Source organism: Columba livia, unplaced genomic scaffold, assembly GCF_036013475.1.
Source record: "Columba livia isolate bColLiv1 breed racing homer unplaced genomic scaffold, bColLiv1.pat.W.v2 Scaffold_2122, whole genome shotgun sequence".
Classification (NCBI taxonomy): Eukaryota; Metazoa; Chordata; class Aves; order Columbiformes; family Columbidae; genus Columba; species Columba livia.
The window spans coordinates 1,186-17,676 of NW_027043248.1; the positions used below are offsets into that span (position 1 = coordinate 1,186).

The following is a 16,491-nucleotide window of genomic DNA, read 5'->3' on the forward strand; positions in this document are numbered from 1 at the left end:
ACCTGCTGGGGTCACCTGGGCACCCCCCAAACCCCCCAGACCCCCCCCAAACCCTCCTGGATCTCCCCAAAGCCACTGGGGTCCTCTGACCCCCCCCCGGGACCCCCCAAAGCCACTGGGGTCCCCACAAACCTGCTGGGGTCCCCTGGACACCCCCAAGACCCCCCCCCAGACCTCCCCCAATACTCCCCCCCGGACACCCCCCAAACCCCCTGGGCCCCCCCCAGAGCCCCCAGGGTCCCCCCCAAACCCCCTGTACCCCCTTGGGCCCCCCAAACCCCATGGGCCCCCCCCAGACCTCCCCAACACCCCCCCCCGGACACCCCCCAAACTCCCTGGGCCCCCCCCCAGACCCACACAGGTCCCCCAAAACCCCCCCATGGCTCCCCCAGGACCCCCTGGGTCCCCCCAAACCCCCTGGACCCCCCCAAACCCCTCCCAGATCCCCCCAGACACCCCCCGCAGACCCCCCCAAACCCCCTGGACCCCCCCCAGATTCCCCAGACACCCCCAAACACCCCCCGGACACCCCCAAACCCCCCCGGACCCCCCTAAGCCCCCTGGACCCCCCAAACCCCACCCAGATCCCCCCAGACACCCCCAAACACCGCCCTAGACCCCCCCAACCCCCCCCGGACCCCCCCAAACCCCCCCGGACCCCCCCAAACCATCTCTCAACCCAACCGTTATTTATTAAACCGTCACAAAACCCGCCCGGATTTGGCTCAGAACAACAAGAAACGGGCACCGAACGGCTCCATTTTGGGGGGGCCCCTCGCTCAGGAGTCCTGGGGGGGGCAGGGGGTCGGGTGAGCACCCCAAGTGTCCCCCTGGGGGGCAGGGACCCCCATTTGTGTTCCCCCCCCCCCACCACACAACTCACCTCGATGCCCAGGATGGTGGAGTCGAACAGGTCGCGGAGCCGGTTTTGGGGGGGCAGGTGGGGCTGGGGGGGCACACAGGGGTGTGTTGGGGGGGGGACACCCCCTATAAGGACATAAGGGACATTTTTGGGGGGGGGGTCTCACCCTGTTGCGTTCTGGGGTGTCCTCGCTGCTCCCCTCGTCCATCGGCGCCTCCTCTTCCTCCTCCTCTTCCTCCACCATGAGCTCAACCTGGGGGATGTGGGGGGGGAAGATGAAGGACCCCCCCCCAGGACACCCCCATAGCCCCAGGGACCCCCCAATACCCTCAGGGACCCCCCCAGTACCCTCAGGGACCCCCCAAAACTCACCGGGTCATCCCACTGCGCTGGGACAAGGAGCTGCTGTGGGGGGAGAGAATGGGGGGGTCAGGGGGTTTTGGGGTTCAAGGGGGGGTTCTGGGGGTTTCTGGGGTTCAATGGGGGTCAGGGGGTTTCTGGGGGGAGGTCAAGGGGGGTCAGGGGGATCTGGGGTTCAAGGGGGGGGTCAGGGGGATCTGGGGGGGTCCAGGGGGGTTCAAGGGGGGGGTCAGGGGGTTTCTGGGGGGGGGTCAAGGGGGGTCAGGGGGTTCTGGGGTTCAAGGGGGGGGTCAGGGGGGTCCTGGGAGGGTCAAGGGGGGGTCTTGGGGTTTCAAGGGGGGGTCAGAGGGGTCCTGGGAGGGTCAAGGGGGGTCAGGGGCGGTTCTGGGGTTCAAGGGGGGGTCAGGAGGGTTCTGAGGGGTTTGGGGGTGTCTGGGGAGACCCGTGTGGGTCTGGGGGGCCCGGGGGGTTTGAGGGTGTCTGGGGGGGTTTGGAGGAGTCTGGGGGGGTCTGGGGGCTTTGGGGAGTCTGGAGGGGTCCGGAAGGGTTTGGGGGGATCCAGGGGACCCCACTGGGTTTGGGGGAGTCAGGGGGGGCTCTGAGGTTCAAGGGTGGGGTCAGGGGGGTTCTAGGGGTTCGGGGGGTCAAGGGGATCTGGGGGGGTCAGGGGAGTTCTGGGGGGGGTCAGGGGGGCCCAGCTGGTTTTGGGGGGGTCTCCTCACCTGGGCAGGAGCCCCCGGTCGGAGCTCAGGTCCCGCAGGGGGGGGTCGGGGCCCCCCCCCGAAGCGCCGTGGAGGTGAAAGCCGGGCTGGGGGGGCGGCTGCTGGGCCAGGGGCTGAAGCCGAGCGCCTCGGGGGGGCTGGGGGGGGGTCAGCAGCGGGGACCCCCAACACAACCCTGTGCCCCCCCAACACAACCCCCCCATGCCCCCCCCCAAAACAACCCTGTGCCCCGCAAAACAACCCCTGTGCCCCCCCAAAACAACCCCCCATGTCCCCCCCAACACAACTCTGTGTCCCCCCCCAACCCAACCCCGTGTCCCCCCCCCACCCCGACCCCCCCCACAACCCTGTGCCCCCCCCAACACAACCCCATGTCCCCCCCACCCCAACCCCCCCTACAACCCCCTGTATCCCCCCAACCCTGTGTCCCCCCCCACCCCGACCCCCCCCCAACCCCGTGTCCCCCCCAACACAACCCCATGTCCCCCCCCCCACCCCCAAGCCCCCCCACAACCCCCTGTATCCCCCAAACCCCGTGTCCCCCCACCCCAACCCCCCCCCCAACCCCGTGTCCCCCCCCACCCCAACCCCATGTCCCCCCCCTTGGCCCCCCCCCTCACCGTCCATTCGGGTCTCTTGGCGCTGGAAGCGGGGGGGCCCCGCGACGGGGGGGCCGAGCTCAGGGACCCCCCCTCGTCCTGCGGCTGCAGCGAGTGGCCGTAGGTGAGCAGGGGGGGCCACGGCGCGGCCCGGGGGGGCGGCCACCCCCCGCTCCTGGCACAGCCGCTCCAGGTACGCCAGCCTGGGGGGGGGATGGGACGCGGTGACAGGGACCTGGGGGACCCCACGGCCCCCCCTTGGACACCACGTGGACCCTGGGGACCCCCCCAGGGATCCCCCCAGCCCTGGGGACCCACTGGGGACACCCCTGACCCTGGAGACCCCCTGGGGACCCTCCTAAGACCTGGGAACCCACTGGGGACCTCGTGGGGATCCCCCCAGCCCTGGGGACCCACTGGGGACACCCTGACCCCTGGGGACCCTCCTAAGAACCCCCATGGCCCTGGGGACCCACTGGGGACCCCCTGGGGACCCCTCTGACTCTGGAGACCCCCTGGTGACCCCCCCAGTCCTGGGGACCCACTGGGGACCCCCCTGGCCCTGGAGACCCCCTGGGGACGCCCCTGGCTTTGGGGAACCCCTGGGGACCCCCAGGGACCCCCCCTGGCCCTGGAGACTCCCTGGGGACCCCCCTGGCTTTGGGGAACCCCTGGGGAACCCCCGGGGACCCCCCTGGCCCTGGAGACACCCCAGGGATTCCCCCAGTCCTAGGGACCCACTGGGGACCCCCCTGGCCCTGGAGACCCCCTGGGGATGCCCCTGGCTTTGGGGAACACTTGGGGACCCCCCGGGGACCCCCCTGGCCCTGGAGACACCCCATGGATCCCCCCAGTCTTAGGGACCCACTGGGGACCCCCCGGCCCTGGAGACCCCCTGGGGATGCCCCTGGCTTTGGGAACACCCATGGGGACCCCCCTGGCCCCTGGAGACCCCCTGGGCACCCCCCTGGCTTTGGGGAACCCCCCAGGGACCCCCCCCCCGGCGCTGGGGACCCCCCACTCACAGCAGAGCCCTGTCGGGGCGCAGCAGCCGTGGCGAGAACTCGCTCAGCACCTCCAGGAAGGCAGGTTGAGGGGCGGCTGCCCCGGCCCCCCCGGCTCCTGCAAAGCGAATTGAATCCCTCCTGGGGGGGAAGCAGGGGGTGAGTGAGGGTCCCCAAACCCCCCCCCAGGGACCCCCCCAAATCCCACCTGTGCAGGCCGAGCAGCGCCGGGCGGTTGCGGAGCTGGTGGAGGCTGAAGAGGAGGGAGAAGCGTCGCGCCAGGTCCCGGATCTCCAGGAACGATTCGGTCCCTCGTGGATCTCGGGGCCCGTTTGCAGCAGCAGCTCCGACATCAGCTGTGGGGGACACGGGGGGTCAGGGGGACACCCCCATACCCCCCCAATGGAACCCACGCTTGCCCCAAACCATCTGCACCTTTCGGAGCATCCTTAAGCCCCCTAAAGACCCCCAGATTCCCCTGGAGACCCCCTAAGATTCCCAGAATACTCCAGAGCCCCCCCAGTCAAACCAGGGACTAGAACATGGGGACAGGGACCCCCCCAAATCCAACCCCGAGCCCCCAACCTGCTTCAGGCTGAGCAGCAGCGTGCGCGCCCACTCCTGCCGGTCCATCTGCCGCGTCAGGTTCAGCGTCTCCTTGATGATGTCGCCGTAGTCGCCATAAAACTAAGAGGGGGTGACAATGAGTGTCCCCCCAGGGTGTCGCGGGGGACACTGGGGACACCCCCGTGTGTGTCCCCCACCTTCCCGTAGTGCTTGAAGACGTCGGAGGCGGCGCTGAGCTCCAGCACGTTGTAGATGATGAGTTTACAGAAGCCGGCGAGGAGAACGCGGCGCTGGTGCAGCTCCTCGATGCGGCTCTCGCCGTCCTCTGCGGGGACGCCGGGGGACAATGAGGGGACAATGAGGGGGACAGGACAATCCCCCCCACCCCGGGGACGTACCGGTGGGCGAGGGCTCGTGTTGGAAGACGTGGTCCATGAGGAAAGCGGCCAGTTGGGACTGCAGCTCCGCGTTGGGCGGCAGCAGCAGCGGCGCCAGCGCCGCCCGCCCGTCCTGCGCCAGCTGCGGCCCGAACACCAGCAGCAGGTCGCTCAGCACCACGAACGCCTGGGGGGGACACGGGGACAATGGCCGTGAGCTGGCAACGGGCCCTTGTGGCCAGGAAGCCAATGGTACCCGGGGTGGGTTAGAAATGGGGCTGGTCAGGAGATCAAGAGGTTCTTCTCCCCCTCTACTCTGCCCTTGAAACAAGGGTTTAGTTCACATACTATCAGGATAAACTTGGTGAACATACTTATATATACATACATATATGTATATAATACATATAGCCATAGCACCCTGACAACACCCAATCTCATCTGATCTGGGAAGCTAAGCAGGGTCGGCCCGGTCGGTACTTGGATGGGAGACCATGAAGGTCAATGAGGGGGATTAGAAGGGGGTGGTCAGGAGATTGAGAGGTTCTCCCGCCCCTCTTCTCTGACCTTGTAACAAGGGCTTAGTTCACATACTATCAGGATATACTTGGTGAACATATATATACATATACATAAATATATGTACAGCCATACCACCCTGAGAATGCCTGATCTGGGAAGCTAAGCAGGGTCGGCCCCGGTCGGTACTTGGATGGGAGACCATGAAGGTCAATGGTACCCAGGGTGGATTAGAAGGGGGTGGTCAGGAGATCAAGAGGTTCTCCTCCCCCTCTACTCTGCCCTTGCAAAAAGGACTTAGTTCACATACTATATCAGGATATACTTGGTGAATGTATATATATACATATATATTATAAATGTATACTATATATAGCTATAGCACCCTGACAACAGCCATCTGGGAAGCTAAGCAGGGTCGGCCCCGGTCAGTACTTGGATGGGAGACCGTCCATGGAGGTCAATGGGGGGGATTAGAAGGGGGTGGTCAGGAGATCGAGAGGTTCTTCTCCCCCTCTACTCTGCCCTTGAATAAAGAGTTTAGTTCAGATACTATCAAGATATACTCGACAAAATATATATATATACGTACATATATACGTATACATAATACGTACAGCCATACCACCCTGAGAGCGCCTCACCTGGGAAGCTAAGCAGGGTCGGCCCCGGTCAGTACTTGGATGGGAGACCAGCCGGCAATACCAGGGTTCTGTGACGAGGTCCCCCCAGTGTCCCCCCCATCGCCCCCTACCTGCTCCCGGACGCCGGGGTCGGGTCGGTCAGGCAGCTCTGGCACAGCGAGGACACGGTGGTCACGTGGTTCTTGAGGCCGCGCAGCTGCTCCTGGGGGCGGGGGGGGGGGACGCAGGGGACGTTAGGGACACCGGGGACACCCCCAAGTTGTCCCCGGGGGTGTCAGCCGCTCACCTGCGGGATGTCGGCGCTGGGGAGGTGCGAGAGCTCCCAGAGGACGTGGAAGTGGACGCAGGTGATGGCGGGGACGAGGACCTGCCGAGGTGGCCCCAGGGTGTCCCCGGGTGTCCCCAGGTGTCCCCAGGGTGTCCCCGGCTGTCCCCAGGGTGTACCTGCGGGGGCACCTCGCCCGTGTCCACCGCGCGCTGCAGGAGCCGGGAACAGGGGTCGAAGAGCTGCCAGGGCGTCAGGTCATGGGCGCTGCGGGGACGGCGGCGTCACCGGGGGACATGGGGATGCGGGGGACATGGGGAGGGGGACACGGGCAGCACACGGGGCAGGGGACATGGGGATATGGGGACAGGTATATGGGGATATGGGGACAGGGGGACATGGGGACAGGGGGATATGGGGACATGGGGACACGGGGGACATTGGGAGGGGGACACGGGCAGCACACGGGGCAGGGGACATGGGGATATAGGGACATGGGGACAGGTGGACATGGGGACATAGGGATATGGGGACATGGGGATATGGGGACATGGGGACAGGTGGACATGGGGATATGCGGACAAAGGTATATGGGGATATGGGGACATAGGGATATTGGGACATGGGGATATGGGGACAGGGGGACATGGGGACATGGGGACATGGGGACAGGTGGATATGGGAACATGGGGACAGGGGGATATGGGGACATGGGCACAGGGGAACATTGGGACAGGGGAACATGATGACAAGGACACGGGCAGCACACAGGGCAGGGGACATGGAGCCGGGGACACGGGGGACAGGAGACATGGGGACAGGGACGTGGGCAGCACATGGGGCAGGGGACACACAGGACACCAGGGGACATGGGGTGGGGGGACGTGTCCCCAGGGTCCCCCCTCACTTGAACAGGACCGAGATTCGCTTCAGCGTGGCTGCCGCGCTGTACAGCTCGTCCTCGTCCAGCGCCGCGGCCTGGGGACACGGGGACAGCAGGTGGGGACACTGGGGACACCGGGCTTGGGGACACGGGGACACCAGGTGGGGACACGGGGACACCAGGCTTGGGGACACGGGGACACCAGGTGGGGACACGGGGACACCAGGTGGGAACACCGGGCTTGGTGACACGGGGACACCAGGTGGGGACACCTGGCACACCAGGCTTGGGGACACGGGGACACCAGGTGGGGACACTGGGCTTGGGGACACAACATGATTGGGTACACTGGGGTGTGGACAACAGGGAGGGGGAAACCAGGGGGGACACACTGGGCTTGGGGACACTGGGCAGGGTTGGGGACACTGGCTTGGGGACAACATGGAGACACCGGGGTTGGAACACCAGGGCGACACTGGAGGGACACCGGGATGGGGACACCGGGACACTGTCCCCATCCTTCTCCTGGCTCCAGGTCACTGGCCCCAACCCCATCCTGGCTCCAGGTCACTGTCCCCATTGTGGCTCCAGGTCACTGTCCCCATTGGGGCTCCAGGTCACTGTCCCCAGACCATCCTGGCTCCAGGTCACTGTCCCCAGCCCCATCCTGCCTCCAGGTCACTGTCCCCTGTCCTGGCTCCAGGTCACTGTCCCCAACCCCATCCTGCCTCCAGGTCACTGTCCCCTGTCCTGGCTCCAGGTCACGGTCCCCATTGTGGCTCCAGGTCACTGTCCCCAGTCGCCGGCGTCCGCGGGTACCTGGAGCAGGTCGGTGACGTCGCGGTGACACTTGTCGGCCAGCTGGTCGGCCATGCGGCTGCGCAGCAGGTCCCCGTGGGCGCGCAGGGCCAGCTCGGGGGCGCAGAGCGCGTGCAGCGCCCGGGACGCGGCCTCCAGCACCGCGGGCGCCGTGTGCTTCTCCGTCACCTCCCGCAGCTGCGCCAGCACCAGCTCCAGGTGCTGCGGGGCACGGGGGACGCGTGGGGACGGGGGACAGGGGGACATGGGGACATGGGAACAGGGGGACATGGGGATATGGGGACAGGGGGACAGGAGGACATGGGGATATGGGGACAGGGGGATATGGGGATATGGGGACATGGGGACATGGGGACATGAGGACATGGGGATATGGGGACACGGGGACATGGCAATATGGTGACATGGGGATATGAGGACAGGGGGACAGCGGAACATGGGGACAGGGGGACATGGGGATATGGGGACAAAGGGATATGGGGACATGAGGACATGGGTACAGGGGGAAATGGGGACACGGGGACATGGCGACATGGTGACATGGGGATATGGGAACCGGGGGACAGGGGGACAAGGGGACAGGGGGATATGGGGACAGGGGGACATGGGGATATGGGGACAGGGGGACATGGGGACACGGGGATATGGGGACACGGGGACACGGCGACATGGTGACATGGGGATATGGGGACCGGGGGACAGGGGGACAAGGGGACATGGCAATATGGTGACATGGGGATATGGTGACATGGGGATATGGGGATATAGGGACAGGGGGATATGAGGATATTGGGACAGGGGCATAAGGGGACACAGGGACATGAGGACATGGGGACAGGGGGACAAGGGGAGAGAGGGACATGAGGATATGGGGACAGGGGAACATGAGGACATGGGGACAGGGGGATATGGGGATATGGGGATATGGGGACATGGGACATGGGGACAGGGGGATATGGGGACACGGGGATATGGGGATATGGGGATATGGGGACAAGGGATATGGGGATATGGGGACATGGGGACATGAGGACAGAGAGATATGGGGACAGGGGGACATGGGGATATGGGGATATGGGGACAGGGGATATGGGGACAACGAGACATGGGGACATGGGGATATGGAGACATGGGGACATGGGGGGACAGGGAATATGGGGACAACGGGACACAGGGACATGAGGATATGGGGACAGGGGGACATGAGGGGACAGGGGATCTGGTGACAAGGTGACAAGGGGCCCCGCGTGGCAGCACCTTCTCCATGCGGCCGGTGCAGTAGACGCCCAGGTCGAAGCAGCGCAGCACGTCCAGCAGCGGAGCCGCCTTCTCCGCGTCGGCCGAGAACTGCGGGCCACGGGGGGGGCCGGGGGGGTCAGCGGCGACCCCTCGTCACCGGGGGGGGTGTCCCCGTGTCCCCTTTGGTGTCCCCTTTGGTGTCCCCCGTGTCACCTTGGCCAGCAGCTGCGGCAGCGCCGGCGCCAGCGCGTGCGTCAAGCGCGTCCGTTCGTCCGCCTGCGCCCGGCGCTCCCGGGCCAGGGGCTGGGGGGGTCATGGGGGGTCATGGGGGGTTATGGGGGGTCCCCGAAGTGTCCCCAGGGTCCCCCCCCGGGGTGTTGTCACCTTTCGGGGGGGTCCCCGTCCCACCGGGGGGTGGCCCTGGGCCGCCTGGGCCGTGCTGGCCGCCAGGATCTCCACCAGCGCCTTCTCCTGCCGGTCCTGCAGGCCTTGGGGGGGGCAGCTCCCAGTGCCTCCCAGTATGAGCCCCCAGCTCCCAGTGCCTCCCAGTGCCTCCCAGTATGACCCCCCCAGCTCCCAGTGCCTCCCAGTATGAGCCCCCAGCTCCCAGTGCCTCCCAGTGCCTCCCAGTATGAGCCCCCAGCTCCCAGTGCCTCCCAGTGCCTCCCAGTATGAGCCCCCAGCTCCCAGTGCCTCCCAGTGCCTCCCAGTATGAGCCCCCAGCTCCCAGTGCCTCCCAGTGCCATCCCAGTACATCCCCATGTCTCCCAGTGCCTCCCAGCATCTCCCAGTTCCTCCAGTGCCATCCCATCACATCCCAGTGTCTCCCAGTGCCATCTCAGTTCCTCCCAGTGCCATCCCAGTGCCTCCCAGTGCCATCCCAGTTCCTCCCAGTGCCATCCCAGTGCCTCCCAGTGCCATCCCAGTGCCTCCCAGTGCCATCCCAGTGTCTCCCAGTTCCTCCCAGTGCCTCCCAGCACCATTCTATCACATCCCAGTGTCTCCCAGTGCCATTCCATCACATCCCAGTGCCTCCCAGTTCCTCCCAGTGCTTCCCAGTTCCTCCCAGTGCCACCCCAGTGCCTCCCAGTGCCATCCCAGTTCCTCCCAGTGCCATCCCAGTTCCTCCCAGTGCCATCCCAGTGCCTCCCAGTGACATCCCAGTTCCTCCCACTGTCTCCCAGTGCCATCCCAGTTCTTCCTAGTGCCTCCCAGTGCCATCCCAGTTCTTCCTAGTGCCATTCCATCACATCCCAGTTCCTCCCAGTGCCATCCCAGTGCTTCCCACTGTCTCCCAGTGCCATCCCAGTGCCTCCCAGTGCCATTCCATCATATCCCAGTGCCTCCCAGTTCCTCCCAGTGCCTCCCAGTTCCTCCCAGTGCCATTCCATCACATCCCAGTGCCTCCCAGTTCCTCCCAGTGCCATCCCAGTGCTTCCCACTGTCTCCCAGTGCCATCCCATCACATCCCAGTGTCTCCCAGTGCCTCCCAGTGCTCCCAGTGCCATCCCAGTGCCTCCCACTGCCATCCCATCACATCCCAGTTCCTCCTAGTGTCTCCCAGTGCCATCCCATCACATCCCAGTTCCCCTTAGTGTCTCCCAGTGCCATCCCAGTTCCTCCCAGTGTCTCCCAGTGCCATCCCAGTTCCTCCCAGTGTCTCCCAGTGCCTCCCAGTGCTCCGCGCACCCTCCTCCAGCAGCATGGCCCCCATGGTGTCCCAGTCGCGCAGCCGGGGCCCCGCGCAGTCCCACAGACTGTCCACCAGATAGGCCGCGTGTTCGTGGAGCTGGGGGGACACGGGACCATCATGGGGTGCGGGGCCCCCCCAGGACCCCCCAGCACCCCCCCAGGGCCCCCCAGGACTCCCAGGGACCCCCAGGACCCCCAGGACCCTCCAGGGCCCCCCAGGGCCCCCCAGGACCCCCAGGGACCCCCAGGACCCCCCAGGACCCCCCAGCACCCCCCCAGGGCCCCTCAGGACCCCCCAGGACCCCCCAGCACCCCCCCAGGGCCCCCCAGGACCCCCCAGGGACCCCCAGGACCCTCCAGGGCCCCCCAGGACCCCCCAGGACCCCCCCAGGGCCCCCCAGGACCCCCAGGACCCTCCAGGGCCCCCCAGGACCCCCAGGGCCCCCCTGACCTCACTCTCGATGAAAAAGGACATAAGGCGCTGGAAGAACGTCCTGTTGTCACCGTCACGAGAGGGGACGCGGTCGGGGTCCCGTTGGGGGTCCAGGAGCCTGGGGACAGCGAGTGTGACGTGGGGACACAGGGACGGACAGACAGGGACAGAGCTGGGGACACCAGGGACAGACAGACAAGGGACAGAGCTGGGGACACACGGGGACAGACAGACAAGGGACAGAGCTGGGGACATCAGGGACAGAGCTGGGGACACACAGGGACAGACAGACAGGGGACAGAGCTGGTGACATCAGGGACAGAGCTGGGGACACACGGGGACAGACAGACAGGGACAGAACTGGGGACACACGGGGACAGACAGACAGGGGACAGAGCTGGGGACACCAGGGACAGACGGACAAGGAACAGAGCTGGGGACACCAGGGACAGAGCTGGGGACACACGGGGACAGACGGACAAGGGACAGAGCTGGGAACAGGAAGTGACCAGGGGGGACACTCGGGACATTGGGGAACCCCCGGTGTCCCCTGCGGTACAGGAAGTGATGAGGGGACAGCTGGGGACATTGGGGACCCCCAGGTGTCCCCTGCGGTACAGGAAGTGATGAGGGGACAGTTGGGGACATTGGGGACCCCCCGGTGTCACCTGCGGTACAGGAAGTAATGAGGGGACATTGGGGACATTGGGGACCCCCCGGTGTCCCCTGCGGTACAGGAAGTGATGAGGGGACATTGGGGACACTGGGGACCCCCCGGTGTCCCCTGCGGTACAGGAAGTGATGAGGGGACACTGGGGACACTGGGGACCCCCCGGTGTCACCTGCGGTACAGGAAGCGCCCGGCGGCCGCCGCCAGCGCCCGGTTGGCCACGAACACCACGGGGTAGACGCTGTGACAATCGTCCTCGCTCAGCGCGTCCTCCATGGTGCTGCGGGGACACGGGGACACCGGGGGGGTGGCCTCATGTCCCACCCCCCCGGGCTGTGACCCTGTGTCACCCATGTCCCCCCTGGTTGTGACTCTGTGTCCCCATCCCTCGGCCCTGTGTCCCCAAGGCCCTGGTTGACAGCAGGACCCCAGCCCCCGCGTGGCCCCCCAGCCCTGTCACCTGTCCCCACGTCCCCTCTTGTCCCATCACCTGTCTCCATGTCCCTCTGTCCCCTGTGTCCCCACCGTGTCCCCATGTCCCCCCGTGTCCCCACATCCCCAACGTCCCACCCTGTGTCCCCATGTCCCCCATGTCCTCATGTCCCCCATGTCCCCAGTGTCCCCCCTTGTCCCATCACCTGTCTCCATGTCCCTATGTCCCCATGTCCCCTGTGTCCCCATGTCCCCCTGTGTCCCCACATCCCCATGTCCCACCCTGTGTCCCCATGTCCCCAATGTCCCCCAGTGTCCCCATGTCCCCCTATGTCCCACATGTCCCCACTGTGTCCCCATGTCCCCCCTTGTCCCATCACCTGTCTCCATGTCCCCGTGTCCCCCATGTCCCGCCCCCCATGTCCCCATGTCCCCCATGTCCCCATGTCCCTCTGTGTCCCCATGTCCCCCCATGTCCCCACATCCCACATGTCCCCCCATGTCCCCATGTCCCCCATGTCCTCATGTCCCCCGTGTCCCCATGACCCCCTTGTCCCATCACCTGTCTCCATGTCCCCATTCCCTTGTGTCCCCATGTCCCTACATCCCCCACATGTCCCATGTCCCCCCCTTGTCCCATCACCTGTCTCCATGTCCCCATGTCCCCTGTGTCCCCCTCATGTCCCCATGTCCCTTGTGTCCCCATGTCCCCCATGTCACTATGCCCCCCATGTCCCTACGTCCCCCACATGTCCCATGTCCCCATGTCCCCAACCCCATCACCTGTCCCCATGTCCTCACGTCCGTGTCTCCACGTCCCCCGTGTCCCCACCCCCGCCGTGTCCCCATGTCCCCACCACGTCCCCATGTCCCCACGTCCCCCGTGTCCCCACCCCCCCCGTGTCCCCATATTCCCCCCCATGTCCCCACCGTGTCCCCATGTCCCCCGTGTCCCCCAACTCACTCCAGCATCACCGTCAGCAGCTTCACCACCTCCACGGCCACCTCGGGCTCCTTGTCGAGCACCATGGACACCATGCGCATCTGGTGAGGGTGACACGGCCGGTGTCACCCCCTGGGGACACAGGGCACCCCGGGACCCCCTTGGGACCCCCCCAAGACCCCCCTGGATCCCCCCTGACCTTGAACCTGCTGGTGAACAGCTCCATGTGCGCCGCCGTGTCCCTCCGCCCGTACAGCCCCTGCAGCGCCTTCACGCACTGCAGCCGCACGTCCCGCTGCTGCGGGGACGGGGACGCTCAGCGGGGGGGGCACTGGGAGGCACTGGGATGGTACTGGGAGGCACTGGGATGTGCTGGGAGGCACTGGGATGGCACTGGATGACACTGGGATGGTACTGGGAGGCACTGGGATGGTACTGGGAGGCACTGGGATGTGCTGGGATGGCACTGGGGGGCACTGGAGGGGCACTGGGAGGCACTGGGATGTGCTGGGAGGCACTGGGATGGCACTGGATGACACTGGGATGGTACTGGGAAGCACTGGGATGTGCTGGGAAGCACTGGGATGTGCTGGAGGGACACTGGGAGGCACTGGGATGGCACTGGATGACACTGGGCTGTGCTGGGATGGCACTGGGAGGCACTGGGATGTGCTGGGATGGCACTGGGAGGCACTGGAGGGGCACTGGGAGGCACTGGGATGTGCTGGGATGGCACTGGGGGGCACTGGAGGGGCACTGGGAGGCACTGGGATGTGCTGGGATGGCACTGGGAGGCACTGGGGGGCACTGGATGACACTGGGATGTGCTGGGATGGCACTGGGGGGCACTGGGATGGTACTGGGAGGCACTGGGGGGCACTGGGAGGCACTGGGATGTACTGGGGGGCACTGGGATGTGCTGGAGGGGCACTGGGAGGCACTGGATGACACTGGGATGTGCTGGGATGGCACTGGGGGGCACTGGGCTGTGCTGGGATGGCACTGGGAGGCACTGGGGGGCACTGGATGACACTGGGATGTGCTGGGATGGCACTGGGGGGCACTGGGTGGCACTGGGAGGCACTGGGATGTACTGGGGGGCACTGGGAGGCACTGGGTGGCACTGGGGGGCACTGGGATGGTACTGGGATGGCACTGGGGGGCACTGGGATGGCACTGGATGACACTGGGATGGTACTGGGAGGCACTGGGATGTGCTGGGATGTGCTGGAGGGACACTGGGAGGCACTGGGATGGCACTGGATGGCACTGGGATGGCACTGGATGGCACTGGATGACACTAGGATGTGCTGGGATGGTACTGGGAGGCACTGGGATGGCACTGGGGGGCACTGGGATGGCACTGGGGGGCACTGGGATGTGCTGGAGGGGCACTGGGAGGCACTGGATGACACTGGGATGGGCTGGGATGGCACTGGGGGCACTGGGATGGTACTGGGAGGCACCAGGATGTGATGGGAAGCACTGGGATGTGCTGGAGGGGCACTGGGAGGCACTGGGATGTACTGGGAGGCACTGGGATGGCACTGGGGGGCACTGGGGGGCACTGGGATGGCACTGGGGGGCACTGGGATGTGCTGGAGGGGCACTGGGAGGCACTGGATGACACTGGGATGGGCTGGGATGGCACTGGGGGCACTGGGATGGTACTGGGAGGCACCAGGATGTGATGGGAAGCACTGGGATGTGCTGGAGGGGCACTGGGAGGCACTGGGCTGTGCTGGGATGGCACTGGGGGGCGCTGGGTGGCACTGGATGACACTGGGAGGCACTGGGATGGTACTGGGGGGCACTGGGATGTGCTGGGATGTCACTGGGTGGCACTGGGATGGTACTGGGGGGCACTGGGATGTGCTGGGATGGCACTGGGGGGCACTGGGATGGCACTGGGAGGCACTGGGTGGCACTGGGAGGCACTGGATGTACTGGGGGGCACTGGGGTGTCCCTTTGTCCCCCCCGCCCCCCCCACCTTGTCGTGCAGCGTCCAGCCGATGTACTTGAGGTGCCCGTCGGTGAGGAAGGAGGCGGCGTAGCTGCGCATCCACGTCCCCAGCTCCTCCATGCACAGCGCGCGGATCTCGGGGACGATGTCCCTGTCACCGAGGGGGGTGACACGGGGCGGGGGGTGACAACAACACCCGGTGGTGCCGGGTCCCCCCCGCCCGGGGCTCCCCCGGTTCCCCCCCCAAACCTGTAGCGGTGAACGAAGACGCCCTTGAACACGGCGTTCATCATGCTCTCGATCTCCTGCTGCTGCTCCTGGAGCTGGGGGGAAACGGGGCTTAGGGGGGCTCTATGGGGCTCTATGGGGCTCTATGGGGCTCTATGGGGCTCAGTGGGGCTCAAGGGGGCTCTATGGGGCTCAGTGGGGCTCAAGGGGGCTCAGATGGGCTCAGTGGGGCTCCATGGGGCTCAATAGGGCTCAGGGGGGCTCAACAGGGCTCAACGGGGCTCAGAGGGGCTCTATGGGGCTCAATAGGGCTCAGAGGGGCTGAGAGGAGCTCACTGGGGCTCTATGGGGCACAGTGGGGCTGAGAGGGGCTCAATGGGGCTCACTGGGGCTCTATGGGGCTCAGTGGGATGAGAGGGGCTCAGTGAGGCTGAGAGGGGCTCAATGCGGCTCTATGGGGCTCAGTGGGGCTCTATGGGGCTCAATAGGGCTCAGAGGGGCTGAGAGGGGCTCGGTGGGGCTCAACAGGGCTCAGTGGGGCTGAGAGGGGCTCAGTGGGGCTCAGAGGGGCTCTATGGGGCTCAATAGGGCTCAGAGGGGCTCAATAGGGCTCAGAGAGGCTCAATAGGGCTCAGAGGGGCTCAGTGGGGCTGAGAGGGGCTCAGTGGGGCTTGGGGGCTCAGGGGGGTTCGGTGGGGCTCTATAGGGCTCACTGGGGCTCAGAGCGATGTCTATGGGTCTCTATGGTCTCAGTGGGGCTCAGAGGGATCTCTGTGGGGCTCAGAGGGATCTCTGTGGGTCTCTATGGGTCTCAGTGGATGTCTATGGGTCTCAGTGGGTCTCAGTGGGTCTCAGTGGGTCTCAGTGGGTGTCTATGGGTCTCAGAGGGATGTCTATGGGTCTCAGTGGGTCTCTCTCAGTGGGTCTCAGTGGGTGTCTATGGTCTCAGTGGGTCTCAGTGGGTCTCAGAGGGATGTCTATGGGTCTCAGTGGGTCTCTATGGGTCTCAGAGGGTGTCTATGGGTCTCAGTGGATGTCTATGGGTCTCTATGGGTCTCAGTGGGTGTCTATGGGTCTCAGTGGGTCTCAGTGGGTGTCTATGGGTCTCTATGGGTCTCAGAGGGATGTCTATGGGTCTCTCTCAGTGGGTCTCAGTGGGTGTCTATGGGTCTCAGAGGGATGTCTATGGGTCTCAGTGGGTCTCAGTGGGTGTCTATGGGTCTCAGTGGGTGTCTATGGGTCTCAGTGGGTCTCAGTGGGTGTCTATGG

The 16,491-nt window shown here is 65.7% G+C and overlaps 1 protein-coding gene and 2 long non-coding RNA genes across 3 annotated transcripts; all 3 read right to left on the reverse strand.

Annotated features, from left to right (window-relative positions):
• Window positions 1-674: 674 nt before the first annotated feature.
• LOC135578005 (uncharacterized) lies at window positions 675-1,124 on the reverse strand. The gene is made up of 3 exons (XR_010469422.1): window positions 1,029-1,124; window positions 884-946; window positions 675-788 (listed from the first exon to the last, which is right to left on the reverse strand). It is a non-coding gene; the product is annotated as an uncharacterized LOC135578005 (long non-coding RNA).
• A 108-nt stretch (window positions 1,125-1,232) lies between these two features.
• LOC135578004 (uncharacterized) lies at window positions 1,233-3,686 on the reverse strand. Its single transcript, XR_010469421.1, has 4 exons — window positions 3,569-3,686; window positions 2,565-2,746; window positions 1,945-2,081; window positions 1,233-1,267 (listed from the first exon to the last, which is right to left on the reverse strand). It is a non-coding gene; the product is annotated as an uncharacterized LOC135578004 (long non-coding RNA).
• A 71-nt stretch (window positions 3,687-3,757) lies between these two features.
• On the reverse strand, window positions 3,758-15,317 carry LOC110356654 (cohesin subunit SA-3-like; the record flags this gene model as incomplete). The annotated part of the gene is given in 21 exon segments (XM_065048166.1): window positions 3,758-3,850; window positions 3,853-3,903; window positions 4,133-4,234; window positions 4,312-4,439; window positions 4,513-4,678; window positions 5,765-5,787; window positions 5,790-5,856; window positions 5,941-6,021; window positions 6,099-6,186; window positions 6,827-6,897; window positions 7,622-7,822; window positions 8,879-8,968; window positions 9,074-9,163; window positions 9,245-9,348; window positions 10,550-10,649; window positions 11,004-11,103; window positions 11,828-11,935; window positions 13,052-13,131; window positions 13,230-13,328; window positions 15,022-15,145; window positions 15,244-15,317. Coding segments are annotated over 21 exon segments (2,040 nt in total), but the record flags the coding sequence as incomplete, so codon positions are not given.
• Between the last annotated feature and the right edge of the window lie 1,174 nt (window positions 15,318-16,491).